At 45.5% G+C, this 18,468-nt stretch overlaps 1 protein-coding gene across 1 annotated transcript in view; it reads left to right on the forward strand.

Moving 5' to 3' along the window:
- LOC124795526 (juvenile hormone acid O-methyltransferase-like) overlaps positions 1 to 18,468 on the forward strand; it is an 80,141-nt gene that overhangs the window by 34,735 nt on the left and 26,938 nt on the right. Inside the window, exon 2 of the mRNA XM_047259597.1 lies at positions 4,094 to 4,469. Coding sequence (XP_047115553.1) covers positions 4,099 to 4,469 — 371 coding nt within the window. The 5' untranslated portion in view covers positions 4,094 to 4,098. The remainder of the gene's footprint in view (positions 1 to 4,093; positions 4,470 to 18,468) is intronic.

Here is an 18,468-nt window from a genome sequence, read left to right on the forward strand (position 1 = left end):
TTTGCTCATTGCTATCGATGGACTTGTGGCCTCTGTCGGTCCTTTGCTCGCCTCTGCCCTGTATGTGGATGATTTCTACATTTGGGTTCGTTCCTCCTCGATGGCATCTGCAGAACGTTAGCTCCAGGGAGCTATACGGCGTGCCTCTGCATGGACCCTCTCACATGGGTTTCAATTCTCTCCTTCAAAATCGCGGGTGGTCCACTTCTGTCGCCATACTACGATCCACCCTGATCCAGAGCTCTATCTCGATGCACAACGATTGCCTGTGGTCCCACAGTTTCGTTTCCTGGGTCTTCTTTACGACATACAGGCTCACTTGGCTGCCCCATAACAGACTTCTGAAGGTAGGTTGTTTCCGTAAACTCAATGTCCTTCGCTTCCTTGCCCACTCCTCTTGGGGTGCGGACCATTCCCTCCTCCTCTGCCTTTATCGTGCTCTAGTTCTGTCTCGCTTGGACTATGGTTGTCAAGTTTATGGTTCAGCTTCTCCTTCCACACTGCACATGCTGGATCCAGTCCACCATCATGGTATCCGTTTGGCCACCGGTGCCTTCCCTACTAGCCCTGTTGATAGTCTCCTGGTTGAAACTGGGATCCGCCTCCCCTTTCTGTTCGGCGGTCCCAGCTTCTGGTGTCTTATGCCCTCACTATCCGTTCCTCTCCCACTCATCCTTCCTATTCTATCCTGTTCGTAGACCATGGACGTCGCCCACCCGACTCCCGCCCTCGGGCGGGTTTACTGGTTGGGCTCCGCCTTGCGTCTCTTTGCCGTGATTTTCTGCTTCCTTCTTTGTCCCGTCTTCCTCGCTCTCTCCCCTCCACCCCCCCCCCCTTGGTTAGTTCCTCGGCCTCGAATTCGGATGGATCTCCGCCGAGGTCCGAAAGATTCCATCCCCCCCGATGGTGTTCCATTCCTTTTTCCGCCAAATTTTATGGGAGATTCGGGATGTTGTTTTTTACACTGATGGCTCTAAATCTGCTGATCATGTGGGGTATGCCTTCACGTCCTCAGTTGGAACGGAAAATCATCTGCTGCCACCTACATGTGGGGTGTTTACTGCGGAATTGATGGCAATTTCCCAGGCCCTTACCTTTATTAAACAGTCCCAAATCAATCGTGTTTTGTTATGTATGGACTCGATGAGTGGCCATCTTGCTATTGACCGGTGTTTTTCGCGCCATCCCTTGGTCTCTGCCATCCATGACCATCTCGCTGATATTCACTGTGCTGCTTGTTCTATTGACTTCCATTGGGTCCCTGGCCATGTGGGTGTCCTGGGTAATGAGCTCGCTGATCGTTTGTCTGGGGCAGCAGTCACTTACCCCCCGTTTTCTGTAACCCCTCCTGCAGCGGATTAATGGCTTCACACAAATCCCACTTCACACAGTCATGGGCCAATTCTTGGGAGGGTACTCCCCTGTCTAATAAACTTCGTGCGATTAAGGTGACACGAGGCCCGTGGCGTTCTTCCTTTCGCCTCTCCCGAAAGGACTCTGCCACACTGTGTCGTCTCCGCATTGGCCATACCAGGCTGACTCATGGTTTTCTTTTGCGTGATGAGCCACCCCCACTTTGTGGTTGTGGAGCCTTCCAGTCAGTCGCCCACATTTTGGTTGACTGCCTCCTTCTTTTGGCTCTGCGTGCTAAGTACAGACTCCCCCACACTTTACCTTTGATGTTCACTGACGATTCCCAGATGGTCTCTCTAGTTCTCAGTTTCCTCCGGGAAAGTGGTTTTTATTCTCAGTTTTAAGGTTATTAATCTCTCTCTGGTGTTGGGGCAGGGCGGTGAGTGTTTGGGTGTCTCCCACTGTAAGCCGTGTTTGGAGATTCCCGACTCACCTCCCTGACCGAGATCCTCTTTTCTTCATCTTGTACTCTGTTTTTACCTCTATTTTTTTTTTTTTTTTTTTTTTTTTTAAGGCTTGGTTAGTCTCCTTTTCCCATACGTACTTCTACATTCTAGCGGTTGCACCTTTTAAGTCACAGGTGGTCTTGCCAATGCTGCTTCAGCATAGCGTTGGGTTCGTTTTCTTGCTGACTTCCCTCATTTTTTTACCATTGACAACATGACTGCCTTTTTACGTTTTTAGCCTTTTCCCTTTTATTGTTCTGACTTTCCTGAGATGTCACATTAGCGGAATGGACCACATTTGATACAAGGGACTGATGACCTTGCTGTTTGGTCCCTTAAACCCCAACCAACCAACCATCTCTTCTGCAGCCAGCTATTCGCATGATTCCCTTCACCGATCTACGTACAATTTTATGTCGTCGTGTTGCTCTTTTATGGCACGCACATTGGTCGGCACTTCCCAATAATAAATTGCGGGACGTGAAAGCTCTTCCCTGTACTTGGACCTCTTCCTCCCGAACGCGTCGTCGGGAGGAGGTAATTTTAACTAGACTCCGGATAGGGCGCTGTCTTTTTAGTCATCGACATCTTTTCAGCGGCGATCCTCCCCCACTCTGTCCCCACTGCTCTCAGCTGTGGACGGTAAGACACATTTTACTTGAGTGCCCCTATTTCACTCCGTTACGCGCCCGTCTACAGCTGTCGCCTGATATATCTTCCATTTTAGCAGATGACACGCGCAAAGCCGATCGCGTTCTCGAGTTTATTAGTGCCAGTGAGATGACGTCAGTCATTTGAAGCTCTTTTTGGGGACAACTAACCCCCATTCTATAGTGGTTTTTTAAGCTTTCCTTCTGTTTTTAGTTTCTCCAATTTTTTGAGTTTCGTTTCCATTGCTGCTGGTTTCCATTTTCGTTTTTTTACCTTTTCCTAAGTCACAGAACGGGAGCTAATGACCGTAGCAGTTTTGCGCCCTAAAACCATAACAAAAAAGTACAGGAATGCCCATCTCTAAAAAGGGAAATGACAAGTTGGAAAGGATAACATGGGAACAAACAAGGTAACTGTAAAGAAACCATGGGCAGTACAAAAATGTTCAGGGAAATTCAGGAATAGAGAGATAAAAGTCGCTGGGAAATAAATAGGAGGTGGAGGAAAGCGAAGCCGAAATGGTTGCATAAAATGTGAAGAAATCTAAAAAGAAGTGATTCTCAGGAGGACTGGCTGAGCACTTAGCAAGGTCAGAACAACCTTCAGTGAAATTTAAAGCAAGGGTGTTAACATTAAGAATGCAATCGGAATGCCACTGTTAAATGCAGAGGAGAGAGCGGATAGATGGAAAGAGTACATTGAAGGCCTCCACGTGGGGAAAGATATGTCTGATGTGACAGAAGAAAAAACAGTCTATTTGGAAGAGGTAGGGGATCCAGCATTATAATCAGATTTTAAGAGCTCCGGAGGACTAAGGATCAAATGAGGTAGAAATTACTGTGGGAAATGACACACTGGTGTGTAGAATGTGTGAATCTGGCGACATACCATCTGACTTTCGGAAAAAAATGTCATCCCACAGTTCCGAAGCCTGCAAGAGCTGACAACTGCTAGATATATCGTACAATCAGCTTAACAGCTGATGCCTCCAAGTTGCTGACAAGAATAACATACAAAAGAATGGAAAAGAAAATTGAGGATGTATTAGATGAGGATCAGTTTGGCTTCAGGAAAGGTAGAGGCGCCAGCGAGGCAGTTCCGGAGTTGCGGCTGATAATAGAAGCAAGACTATAGAAAAATGAAGACACATTCATAAGATTTGTCGACCTGGAAAAACCATTCGATAATTTTAAATTGTGCAAAATGTACCGGATTTTGAGAAAAATAGGGGTATGCTACAGGGACAGAAGTGAAATATACAATATGTACAAGAGCCAAGAAGGAATAGTAAGAGTGGATGGCCAAGAACGAAGTACTTGGACTATAAAGGGTGTAATACAGGGATGTAACCTGTCGCCTCTACTATTCAATTTGTAAATCGAAGTAGCAATGATCCAAATAACAGGAAGGTTCAGATGTGGGATTAAAATTAAAGGCTAAAGGTTAAATAAACGAACATCTCAAGAACTATAATACCAACGACAGTAAGTAGAAAAAATTTGTAAGGACCCAAGGAACTTGATTTTTCACTATACGTAAAAGACTCACTCATAATGGCAACAACAATGAGAGTAATCTTACAGGTAAAATGGATGACGCAGAGTTGTACGCCAAATCGAGCAGCCTTCAGCAACAGTTCGTGAACAAGGTGCTGCAGGAGCTGTGGCCGGCGCTGGACTGGCGGTGCGCTCAAGGCACTGTGCTGGACGTTGGTTGCGGTGCTGGTGACGTCACGACACAAGAGCTGCTGCCGCGACTGCCACCAGGCGTCAGTGTCCTTGCTGTAGACATCAGCCCCGCCATGGTAGCCAAGGCTGCAGACAGGTTCTCCGGACCACGTCTGTGCTTCCGTCAGCTGGACATTGGCACGCGGCGTATTGAAGAAACCGACGTCTGGAGGCTAGGACCGTTCCCAAAGGTGTTCTCCTTCTTCTGTCTGCACTGGGTGCAGGATCAGAGGTAAGCAGTTTTATCACGCACTGTGCTAGATACGTTATTAGTCCCAAAAGACAAGAGCGATGTCTCGCCTGAAATTGCTGGATTTGCCAAAGAAGGTACTCTACTTTGTATCTTCGGTCGGTCCTACCTAGTATGTTCCACGCTGACTAGACGAAAAGAAGATCAGATTTTTGATCTATTTATTTTTGCTAATGAACAATTTTTCTTTGGGGCGCTTCCAGAGAACTCAAAGCTTTTGTTTTTTGTTCAGTGAGTTTCATGTGGTAATGACATTTTAAGCTATTGTGAATGCGTAAATATTTAATGCTGGTGGCTGGGTCCACCGACTAAGCGCCTTTAGTGTAACGATATGACAATGGGTCTTTCTGCCTGTATGTGCGGAATATGTTAAATTTGATAACAATGACAGTGTGTTGACACCACTTGCACCAAGCATCGATTGTCTGCAGGTGTTCTTGCATCTGGCTATGATTTTCTGGTATCTCGACTTTCTTTATCACATCTGTGAACCTCTTCTCTCAATCTGCGACACTATCCTTCCCTTTCTTGCTTACTTTTTCCCCACGAAGCGACAGCAATGATGTGTTTTGAACGACTTACAAAAGTCAATCCGAAATCTGAATCTTACCCCACTTCCGTTCTTCAGGGGGCTCGCAGTTCTTTTGTAAGTTCGTGCATGGCGCACATGGTCCCCGACCTATTCCAGGACAACCTTCCTTCCCACGCTGCATTTCCTTCATCATGCCCCTCCCTCCCCTTTATGCCTCCTTCCTCACTGTCCCCTCCTTCCCCTCTCTCCGTATTTTTATTTATGTGGACCTGCTTATCCATCTGGTTCTCTGTATTCCCTAAGATTTTCATCCCCTTGCCTGTTCTTTCATCCTTTCTGACGTTTGTTCCCCCTTGGGATTTGACCTCCTAAATTTTCAGTCTTTTATGTGAGCCACCTGGGGAAGAACATTCTCCCTAGCGTCTATGGCGCGGATTCCTCTCCCCTCCCTTCAATCCCTTCTTCCTTTCCTGCTGTATCCCCCCTCCACCCCACTGGGTTACCAGTTCATGCAGCCAGTCTGTGTGGTGGGGCTGTTACCTACTAATCTGCCTGAGCCCTTTGATAACAGTTATCACACTACTGATACCTGAACTGCTCCCCCCCCCCCCCCCCAAGTATCCTTGTCATCCTCGAGCATCAGAACTCCTGGCAATGGCCACAGTGCCAAATGGCCATTGATGTCGCTGGGTGGCGCCCATGGGAATAGCCCCTGATTGGAGTGGTTGGTATGAGGCCGATGCTTGACGCATGAAGCGTATAAAGTTGCAAAATTCTGGCCATTCTCATAGAGCCATCTCTCAGTGATAGGTCATTGAGTGCTGCTTCCTATGACCCTTCCATTCCATGGCTACACACTGAGAGAAGGGCCAGGCTCGCCATCTTGGGATGATAGACTATCCCTGCTACATAGTCTGTACTAGGATGGACGGAGACACATTCACCGCCTCAAGGCAGTTGTTTCTTGTAGAGAATGTAGAGTTTGGTGGAGTCTCTCAGTAAGATGCAGTAGGGCTCCCTTTTGAACAAAGCTTCTGCTGTCACCATATCTGCAGCCCTTCGTGATTGAGATCGCCTTGTCGACGTCCTGGTGTCCAATAACCCTCGCCTGTCTCTGCACATGGTCCAGGGAGTGATTTTTCAAAAGGCCTAGTCCTGCAAACTGATTAGCAACTCTGGGCTAATCTGGAGCAAAGTGGCGTTCATTTTGTTTCACGTGTGCTGAAGGGTCCTAAAGACAACCAGACTGATACTGGCGTCTTAATTCCTGCTTTCAAAGGAATACACTCCCAGAGGTGGTCAATGTTGTGTGTTACCAAGGGAGGTGAAGCCTTACATCCTGCCCTCCATAAGGTAGTTTCGGTGCTTTCATGTTGGGCATATGACTTCCTGCTGTACGACAGATGCTCTGTTTGGTGACTGTGGCCACCCACTCCGTGAGATAAGCCCCTGTGTTTTGCCATCTGTGTGTGTAAACTGCCATGTCCGCCACTCTCCACGCTCACCAGATTACCCAGTTTACAAGAAGGGGGTCGCTGAGTAAAGGTCCCTGGATCGTCCATCTTATGCTGAGGCTCGGCATAAACATAAGAACCAGTATCGATTTCCTCAACTTTTGCCTCTGTTACAGCCTTCCCCCGACCCCCACTTCCGCTTCATAATGCAGCTCTTCCCCACTTCCATCTACCCATCCCCTGCAGTTCCCACACCCTCCCCACCAGGTGCTCTTCTCCCAGCTCCCAGCATATGTGAGGCCACAGTCCTGCTACCACTGTTCAGCAATTGGACACACCATCTGTGCACCCCAATGTCGCATACTCTTTCAGTTCTGGATCATGCAGAAGCCTGCTCTTCCTCTGTGCCATGCCCTCCTCGACCTCTGAAAGAGGAGGAGGAAACGAAAGTTCCAGTACAAGGCCACCCTCCCACTCCCTCGTATCCCCAGAGGTCCCATCTCCCCCTTCGCAACCTGACAAGCCATTTGTGGATGTCACGCCAGTCTTGTCTCTGTGACATGACCTCCCCTCGACTTCTTTATATCCAACCACAGGATAATGCTTTGGAATTGTAACAGATATTCCTGTCACCTACCGGAAATAAAACTTCTTTCCTCTCATTATATTCTGTCTTGCTGCTCAAGAAACGTACTTCCTTTATGAGCACTCTCCAATCTTTTGTGGTTCTGTTCCGTCAGAACTGTGCCGGACCTGGGATAGCGTCTGGAGGGGTATGCGCTTTGATTAACACTGATGTCATTATTGACTGGATCACCTTCGTACTAACCTGGGAGCAATAGCAGCAAGAGTGCAAACTACCCCAGAAATCACTCCCTCAGGGGCTCAGCATTCGTTTGTTGAGTACGGGCTTGGCGACTCTGTGGTTCCTGAGTTGGGACTGGTAAGTGCCACCAACCCTCTGTCACCGTAAGCTCTGGGCATACTTCAGCGACCACCTACCGGTGCAATGGTGGAATGTTGTGTGTTTCGGAGAACGGGGGTCTAGGCTTCCTGATGATGCCGTAGCGTATGGTAAGATGTCGAACTTCAGTAATCGTAGGGAGATAAAAGACGACTTAGACAATGTTTCCAGTTGTTGTGATAAATGGAAGTTATCTCTAAATGTGGAAAAATGTAAATTGATGGGGGTGAGTAGGAAGATCGAACTTGTAATGTTCTCATACGGATTTACCAGTGTCATACTTCGGATCGTTTAAATATCTGGGCGTAACGTTGCAAAGCGATATGAGATGGAACGAGCTGTGATAGGGAAGGCGAATCTTCGATTTTGGTTTATTGGAAGAACTTCAGGAAAGAGTGGTTCACCTGTAAAGGAGACCGCATTCAGGACGCTAGCGCGACCTGTTCATGAATACTGCTCGAGTGTTTGAGATCCGGAACAGGTAGTCAGAATTGAAGGAAGCCATCGAAGCAATTCAGAGGCGAGCTGCCAGATTCGTTATCGGTCTGTTAGAACAACACGTAAGTGTTCCGGAGGCGCTTTGTGAACTCAAATGGGAATGCCTGGAGGGAAGACGGCGCTCTTTTCGAGGAACACTATTGAGAAAATTTAGAGAACCAGTATTTGAAGCTGACTGCCGAACGATTCCACTGCCGCCAATATACATTGTGTGTAAGGAGCACGAAGATAAGATACGAGAAGGTAGGGCCCATACGGAGGCATACAGACAGTCGTTTTTCCCTCGCTCTTTTTGCGAGTTGAACAGGAAAGGAAATGACTAGTGGTGGTACAGTGCACCTTCCGCCATGCACCGTACGATGGCTTACATGTACATATGTACGAGGGGCGTTCAATAACTAATGCAACAAATTTATCAGCCAATTTCATTGGAAAAACTGAGGAATTAGTAGTGGGATCCCGTGGAATATTTTCTTCAGCTGTTACAGTTTTATGAAGTTCGTATAGTTGGGGCGCTATATGTGGCCTACTAAATGGCGTCTGTAGCGGAGATGCGTTCCATGCAGAAAACTGTCATTGAGATTCTTTTGGCGGATAAACTGAGCATCGCAGATATTGATAAACAGCTGCAGAATGTCTACGGAGACATGGTAGTAAATAAAAGCACGGCGAATCATTGGCCCTGGTCGGCAGCGCACACCCTCAGGAAACAGAAGAAACGACTTCATCGTGTTTACCGCTACAAAAAACGTAAACGTACTTCTCTTCCTCCATGGTAACACAGGGCCTCACACAAGTCTGCAGACCCGAGAGGAGCCCAAAAACGTCATTGGACTGTTCTTTCTCATCCTCCCTTCGGCCCGGATTTTGCACCTTCCGACTTTAGCTCCGTGAAGGATGGGCTCGGCGGTAGCAGTCCGTCGATGAGTTGAAGTCTGTTAATGCAACGAGACGTTGGCTCAGACGTCGACCAGAAGTGGTACTATGCTGGCATACAGGCTCTCCCAGTAAGGTGGCGTAAGAGCGTCGGATTGAACTGAGACTATGTTGAAAAACAGGATTTTGCAGCCAAAACGCTGGGGAATAATATTGTGTATTGGAGCCCTTAATAAAACCAACCTGCTTTCAGAAAAACTGTTGCACACCTTATTGAACCACCCTCCTACATTACTGTACATATAAATCACGTTACCAGTCTTTGCTCCACTATGGAATCTTGTCAACATCTGACTGAAAATCTATTCATTTTTTCAAGCAGTCAGAGGCAGTTCACACAAAAATGGCACGGAGTCAAAATTTCCGCAGTTGTTCGGTTCGAACATCGTATGGCAAAATGTCTCACCGTGTTTTTTATCACTAGAAGTTCAAACACTCCCTGTTCAACCCACCGTTATTGACTAGTGAATTATAGCCTAACAGTTTAAAATAGTTCGACCGTGTGCATCTGATAAAGGCTGATCTGTTAATATTTGCACGGGAGTTGTTTCGTATCAAATCCATCAAAGCTAATTAGGCTGTCAGGTAGCAATAATCGGTACATACCTCATTCTTAATGTTCTACATCTTTTGTCCAAACAGCACGAATGAAACAGTTACTCCATTCGTCTGACAAAGCAATACCGGTTAACTGATCACAGATCGCCTATTAATATCGTCACACGCCAAAATTCTACACGTGGCACTGCATACGCAATCCTCACTGCAGTCCAAATCGTGGGTGTCCGGTGCGGTTGTCGCGTAATCACAAGTCACAAATGAACACTTCAATACATCAAACAAATCCCTCAATTAACGCAATTTGTTTTTGCTGGAGGTCAGGCCCACGGCTTTGGGTGACACGAACAGCCGTTAAAAAACTATAAACGCGGTCGGTCGTCCTGCCGAAATCCGCCCTGCTCTCTTAGCAGCCAACAACTTACTTGCTCGGAATCTCAACACCGACTACCCTCTGGCGCACTGGGCGCTCGACTATCGATAGTACCAACTGCGACCTGCATGAGGCAAAGATATATTGTTTTCAATACGTAAGGGGCGGTTGTCTCCTTACAAAGACCACAGCACGTATCCTAAGTTTGTTAACAGGACGATACCGACTCATAAAAAAACTAGGAGACGTGCACCTAATCTGACACACCTTCGACTCACGCAATGAACCACACACTGTGGAGCATAGGATTCTGTGTCGGACTGTCTGAGATGTTTGGAAAACTAGTAAACTAATACTCAGCCTGATAAACAGAACTGCGCCAAAGCGTTTCGCCGCAAGGACAATCACGGCACAAAACTCTCAGCCATTCCCTGCCTGCAAGAGATCTGCCACCACACAGATAGTTTCCCAAACAGCGTACTTCATCTGCCCCTGCGACACACCGAGAAATTACAATTTCTAACGGACGTGACGAACACGAGAAAAAAAGGAAAATTCCGAAATATGAAAGTTTTGTGGATTCTCTAATCATCTGACGCAGCCTTAAAAAAAATTGTTGAACGTCGGCAACTAGGCCGGTCAACAAACTGTTTAACGACAAACCCGGTGGGCTCCTATCAACATCAGGACGCAGCAACAGCAGGACGAACGAGGTATCCCTCTCCAGAATCTGCTTCCCATTGACATCCAGCCGTGGTGAACTGTGTTACAATTTGTAATGAACTGTGTATGTATGTACTGTGATGACAAAATTTTGTTAAAAAAGAGTTGGTTCTAGATCTGTCGAGTAGTCTTCACGCAAGATATCTTAGTCCGTTCTCCCTACGACAAAATTCTTAATCCAGTCACATATTTTGCTTGATATCCCGTACGATCCTACTTTCGACAATAAGCGTACGTGTGTTATTGATCGGAGACATTTCGGAAATTGAGAAGTACTGCATCTCGCTGACTGTCTTGGTCCATGGGTTTCAGGATGTTAAAAGACGCTAGTTGGAATTCACTTGATAGATATTATTTATATCCTTTCAGGTTGGTGTTAGGAAGTTATTCTGTTAGAGATGCATCATTACGTTTAAGATGAGGATTCTATAACAAATAGATGTCAAGGATATTAAACTACAGTTACGCGGATCACTTCTGCTACCCTTTCTGCAGGTGGGTCTCACAGGAACGGGCACAACTCTTCGTTAGAAGATTTACGGTACATCATTGTTGAAAGAGGGGTTAACTCAGCCAGAAATTTGGTATAGGATCTGATACGGACTACATCGGGCTCTGGCGCCCTGTTAGACCTCAGAGATTTGTTGCTTTTGACAATACACATACTAAGATCTACACTGTCTAAAAGTGTTGGGAAGAATAAACGAAAGGATACTTCACAGGATGAGAGGTATTTCAGTTCTTAAGGAGAAGAAAGCATGTTCATTGAGAATTATTTTCTCGGGATGTGTTATAGATACCAATATCAAATTTGGTCAAAATGTTTATTTTCTCTAAAAACTGGAATTTTTTCGACCGGAAATGTCGAATAGCAAAGGCGGAACGAAACAAAATTTCGATGTAGACCTCCACGCGCGGTATGTCACAGGTCAGCCGGCTCGTCTGAAATAAACATTGAGTCGACGTTAGCGAAGTATATAAAAGTCTTTGAGTTGTACCTAGCTTAATTTATTTGGACCATAAGAAAGGAAATGGCGGCCATTTGAAAAAATAGGGTTTTCCATAGATTTTTCGACTTAGTAAAAATACTTATAGTTGATGGATCGGAATAAGTGGTAAAACTCGTAGACAATTTAGTTAGCTTCGTCGGAAACAAAGAATCATGCCAATCGGTTCAGTAGATTTGAAGTTACCATACCGCGCGATAAAAAAATCATTTCGAGAAAAGCGCGTTTGAAGTTCTGACTACATATAAATGCAATATTATGCAACTTACGTTCAATCTGCTATTCCGGGTCCACAAACTAGTCCCTCCTCTTCCACATAGAGGGCGTTCTGTTCGATCTGGGCCATCCTGCGCTACTCCAGAGCCGCTCGTATGGCCGGTGATAAGCGGTTTCCCGGCCGCTTGAATCTGGTGGTAGCGCGAATGCTTGGCGAACTGCGTCGAATAGTCCCAGGGTGACGTCCATCATTGTGATGGTCTTCGAAATTGGTGAATACCCTTCGTTGAAGCTGATCACTGTCAGGTAAGTCGCAATCTCCACAGTCTTAGCACCAGAATGCAAATGCTTGGGGGCTAACTGCCGAACACACGCGTTCAAACTTTCAGTTGAATTTTGTGTTTCCTCCCAAGCACCGGTACAATAATTCGTCCTCCGAAAGAAAAAAAAACTGGTGCGCGAGAAAGGCCGATTTCAGGCAGGTGCATTTTTTGTCCAACCGCGAATAACAAACATTTCCGCTCCGTATTCGGAAAAAACCATCGCAGGGGCGGATGCTATCCACTTTTGTGGATTCAAAAATGCAATTTAAAAAAAATCGATTTTTTGAACCAAAAGGTAGTAAACCTTCCCTTAAAAAAATAGTTAAATTCACGAAGTATTTGGCAGTATAACCCCACTTGTCAGTATGAATTTGCACCTTAAGTGGTCTGAATGCGGGCACTGATTCCGTTGGGAATGGTATCATGAAGCTGTTGTATCGCCTCCATAAATGTTATCATTGGTGCTTGAGACCCTGGACACGCTCTGGGATGGAGTTGACATCCGAGCCGGTCACAAACCTGTTCTATCGGGGACAGATCTTGGGATCTTGCCGAGCACGAGAATACATCATCAAGCAGGCAGTTCATAAATTCGTGCCGTGTGTGGACGAGAGCGTCCTGTTGAAAAATGGCACCACGATACTGTCAGTTGAAAGGTAACAAATGAGGACGCAGAATATCCGTGACGTGCAGTTGCACTCTAGAGCTCTTCCAGTAACTACAGGCTGTAAATTCGAGTCATAATTTACGGTTCCTCACACTAAGATGCCAGGAGTAACAGCGGTGTACCACTCAAAGGAAGAATGGAACCTCTTCCCAGGTAACCACCACACTCATCCTAGGTATAAGCGCGGTTAATCACTGAACACAGTGCGAAGCCATTCATCAGCATTCCATGTTTTCAGATCGAGTTTTTTTTTAGTGGTGTTAACGGCAGCCTTCACATGGGAGAGTAATTCTTGTCGAGCTGCTGCTCGCGTCGACCAAAGGTGCGGAATGACTCAGAATGCTGGAGGGAGTCCATCACTTGTTCACGAATGGCAGGTTCTGACGTAAAGGGTTTACGAAGTGTTGGGTGGACGACACGGGAATCCTCCCTTGTTGTGGTCAGATGGTGTCGACCGGAACCTTGACAATGAATGTGCCTGTCCTTAAAATCCCATGCAGTCTAAAATCGGGACACTGTCGCATACGAATTCCTCACAAATATGGACATAGAGCGATTCTACCAGACGGCGCAATGGAGAACCACAATGAGATCCTTTACAAGCTGTGAATTTGTGATAATGCTAAAGTGTAGGCGGCATCTGTGTGTCGTTCACACTATTCAATCATCACTCCGTTCGTACCCCTTATGTATCCCCTGCGAGCACCGGCAACAACACTAAACGTAGAAGACACTAATAGATTCTCGTGGCCTGTTTTCCTATCGCAGAGGAATAAAACTCTAATCATTTTCACACCACCTGACGGGTGTCCGTGTTGAAGTTAAACTGACACTAGACCATGTCTTCCGGGTGCGTCACTTTTTGTTATGTAGTGTTCTTTCTTTGTAAAGGAACATATGAAAACAGTTCAGCATTTTTGCTTGACAACCCTCTACTTCAGTTTCCGTTTTATCAATGAGTGTCTGAACATTAACTTTCGCTCCACTAAGAGCACTTACATAGAACCAATATTTTTTGGTGTTTTGCAAGACATCCTTCCATGACGTTCTGCAACGGTAGTCACTGAAGGTTTCACACATTGTCTTCATTACAGCCAAGCGCTTTTCACACAGCGATTCTCTCTCTCAACAGCCATATATACTGCTTTAAACAAAGCTGGGTTACAGTTAATGTCCAGGATCTTCACCAGAGCGAAACGCTCAAAATCCCTTGGCGAGTTACGCCACTACCGCATTTTATCTAGTATGCTGAACATATAAATCTTTGTAGTTGTTCTAGTTGCCGTTCGCTCTTTGGCAGTCACTATTGTTACATCTTTCGCATGGTCACTAATACTACTTTCAATGCGGACGTCGTTAACGAGAACCGGTCTATTCCTTGCTGTTCGATCGAATCAATATTCCATCATTAGTAGCTTTTAGAACAATCGGTTTTAGGTAGTACTTAGGAAAGGCATTTAGTAATGTTTCGCAGGACGGCTTGTCACACATGCCTCTTAAGAAAACAATTTTCCCTATTGTCGGTTGGCTGATAGGTGTCCCTCGATGTCACTATGATTAGAGAACTTACGTACTAGTGAATTTAAACTAACTCAAAAGTTATCGGCTGCATCTGCAGATGAGTCTGGTGATCAACAGGATTCAGCTACCAGTTTTTACCCTACATAGGTAATGTCTTTCCTAGACAACGTTGCATTCCGTTTGAATTACTACCTAGGTTCATTTGAACTTCTTACATACTGCGGCAAACACCCCCCCCCCCCCCATTCCACTTCCCATCAGTCTATCTAGATTTTCGCCAAATATGTCACAGCTATCAATTTCAGTCTTTCGCCCCTGCCGTTCAGTCTACACGCTAAAGAATAAATGACGGAAATTGAAAGAATTTTAAAGAGTGGGATTAAAATGCAAGGTCAAAGGATATCAAAGTTGAGATTCGCTGATGACATTCCTATCCTCAGTGAAACTGAAAAATTACAGGATATGTTGAATGGAATGAACAGTCTACTAACTACAGAATAGCGAATGAGAGTAAATCGAATAAAGACGAAAGTAATGAGAAACAGTAAAATGAGAACAGCGAGACACGTAACTTCATAAAGGTGGTCACGAAGCCGATGAAGTTAAGGGATTATGCTACTGAGACAGCAAAGTAACCCACGACGGACAGAGCAAGGAAAACATAGAAACCAGATCAGCACTGGCAAAAAGGGCCATCCTGGCATAGCGAAGTCTGCAAGTATAAAACATAGGCCTTAATTTGAAGAAGACATTTCTGAGAATGTACGTTTGGAGCACGGCATTGTACAGTAATGAAACATCGATGGTGGGAAAACTGGTACAGAAAAGAATACAGTAATTAAGATGTGGTAATACAGCATAATGTTGGAAATTAGGTGGACTGATAAGGTAAGGGATGAGAATAGGTTGGAAAAAGAGAGGAATCAGTGTTCGGCCACATTTAGCCATGACTCAAAGAAAAAAGCTATTTCAGTTCTTAACCAGCTTTGTAATTAGTTTATTATGCAAGCTCCAGTGTTCGTGAAAGAAACGACGCAGCACGTTGTCACCAATGAAATGTCACCTGCTGACATTGGTATCCCCGAATGAGTGTAATAGGAACGTTATTGTTCATGGTACACTATGATTCATCGAACAAAATTAGCTACAGCTGCTACGTTTCAATAAAATGATGCCGTTCGGTATATGATTGAGCTCAGTCCAGTAAAAATTTCTGTAACGTCGCATCAAATGTCGACAAAATAAGAAACTGCTGCCACTACTGACCACTAGATCTTAATGCAGATAAACTGAAAGTCGCGAACATCACGAAACGTAAAATTGTGATACATGTTCATTACAAGATTGAGGCGCATCAAGAATTCATATGACAGCTTCAATAAATATATGGAAGCAACACTGCGAAAATTATGGAACAGAGCAATCGCGTAGCCTCAGTTGCTGATAAATCAAACGCTATAAAACCGTCTATTGTTAGAATACTGCGAAACTGCTCTTCGCTCAAAAGAGATGGCTTACAGAACACTTATACGTCCCAATTTGTAATAGTGTTAAGGCGAATTCGACTGCAATGTAATGATTAAGACGTAGTGGAATGGATAGGTTCGTGGCTAAAATAAAGGCAGTGTGATCAGTGGCACTTGATACTCAACTCGTGTTCCGTGGATACACAAAAAATGAAGCTCCGTATGTTCCTTGAATTCTGTTCCATTCTGTTGCTTCAATTAATTAAGTTTAGCTCCATGTCTGCATTAGGGAAGAACATACACAGCAGCTTCTAATTCGGGGAAATGACTCAGTAAGTCTGCATGTTTTAATAATACAGCATCCATGACTCTCGTGAGTCTGCTGGTCATAACTGTCTGCTTCAGGGTGTTGTTCCTTCAGTTTCAGTCTTTAGAATAGTTGAGCTACACGCAAAGATTGTACACGAATACAGAGTATTACAGATAAATGATGTTAAGTGGTGTACACACATCACCGTATTTGTAAAAAATTGCCCAGTTTTGTCCGTTTGAGGTTACGTCCCTAATTAGTGGCACCAAATAACTACATGAATGGCCTCTGCAGAGAACTGTGAGGCCATTGTCTTACAAACGTATTACGAAGGGCGTCAATAAGTAATGGGACACACTTTTTTCTGAAAGCAGGTTGGTTTTATTCGGGATTCCAGTACACTAAATTATTCCCCTTCTTTTGGCTACAATATCTTATTTTTCAATATAATATCCATTCATTCTCGTGTGGGAAGACTTGTTTGAGGTGTTGTATTATCATGGAAAAGCAGTAGTCAGTTTGCATTTTTTGTGCCGACGAACGTGATTAAGTCGTTTCTTTAGTTCCCTGATGGTAGCACCATGAGGGAGGACATTAAACACCTTCAGAGTTCCAAATCCGTCGATCACCTCGGATGTGAGTGTCCTCTGCACGTTCCAGCATTCCGGGAGTCAGCTTTGTGCGACCGGTCGGCATGCCGGAGATCGGACAGGTTTGCCCGACCGTACTGCGATACGTTACGCCACGCCCAACGGCTCAGCTGCTTTTGTTCACTGCCAGGTCTCAGTAGATATTCAGCAAGTGCCTATGAATATCTGCGATGATCTAGATTTCCGGAAAAGAAACACAGTGACAGGTCTTGTACTAGGAACGCACCCCCGTTACAGACCCCCCCCCCCCCTCTTTTGAAGGCTACGTGTAGCGCTTCCATCTATCGGAACATCATGAAACGATAAGGCCTGAAGCGGAAATATTCCGTGGGGTCACATATTTATAAATTGAAATTTGCCGAGAAAAAATGTTGCACGACTTTGTGAACACCCGCAGTGTAGCGGGTACATATTATACTGTTTATTGTATTTCTCACTGACTGAAAATCTCTCTTGCTTAACACAAGTACTGAATTTCTAAGAGTTCTGGATTAGCTCTGATTTTCTAGTCCAACAAGAAGAAAACACGTATTTTACCGCCGGCCGAAGTGGCCGTGCGGTTAAAGGCGCTGCAGTCTGGAACCGCAATACCGCTACGGTCGCAGGTTCGAATCCTGCCTCGGGCATGGATGTTTGTGATGTCCTTAGGTTAGTTGGGTTTAACTAGTTCTAAGTTCTAGGGGACTGATGACCTCAGCAGTTGAGTCCCATAGTGCTCAGAGCCATTTTGAACGTATTTTACCACTGAGACGCTGTAAATACACCACTGGCCATTAAAATTGCAACACCACGAAGATGACGTGCTACAGACGCGGAATTTAACTGACAGGAAGAAGATGCTGTCATATGCAAATGATTAGCTTTTCAGAGCATTCACACGTTAGCGCCGGTGGCGATACCTACAGCGTGCTGACGTGAGGAAAGTTTCCAACCGATTTCTCATACACAAACAGCAGTTGATCGGCGTTGCCCAGTGAAACGTTGTTGTGATGACTCGTGTAAGGAGGAGAAATGAGTACCGTCACGTTTCCGACTTTGATAAAGGTCGGATTGTAGCCTATCGCGATTGCGGTTTATTGTATCGCAACATTTCTGCCCGCTTTGGTCGAGATCCAATGACTGTTAGCAGAATATGGAATCGGTGGGTTCAGGAGGGTAATATGGAACGCCGTGCTGGATCCCAACGGCCTCGTATCACTAGCAGTCGAGATGACAGGTATCTTAACCGCATGTCTCTAACGGATCGTGCAGCCACGTCTCGATCCCTGAGTCAACAGATGGGGATGTTTGCAAGACAACAACCATCTGCACGAACAGTTCGACGACGTTTGCAGCAGCATGGACTATCAGCTCGGAGACCATGGCTGCGGTTACCCTTGACGCTGCATCACAGAAAGGAGCGCTTGCGATGGTGTACTTAACAACGGACGTGGGTGCACGAATGACAAAACGTCATTTTTTCGGATGAGTCCAGGTTCTGTTTACACCATCATGATGGTCGCATCCGTGTTTGCCGACATCGCGGTGAACGCACATTGGAAGTGTGCATTCGTCATCTCCATTCTGGCGTTTCATACGGCGTCATGGTATGGGGTGCCATTGGTTACACGTGTCGGTCACCGCTTGTTCGCATTGACGGGACTTTGAACAGTGGACGTTACATTTCAGATGTGTTACGACCCGTGGCTCTACCCTTCATTCGATCCCTGTGAACCCTACATTTCAGTTGGATAATGCACGACCGCAGGTTGCAGGTCCTGTACGGGCCTTTCTGGATACAGAA

Source organism: Schistocerca piceifrons, chromosome 4 (assembly GCF_021461385.2).
Source record: "Schistocerca piceifrons isolate TAMUIC-IGC-003096 chromosome 4, iqSchPice1.1, whole genome shotgun sequence".
NCBI classification, from domain to species: Eukaryota; Metazoa; Arthropoda; class Insecta; order Orthoptera; family Acrididae; genus Schistocerca; species Schistocerca piceifrons.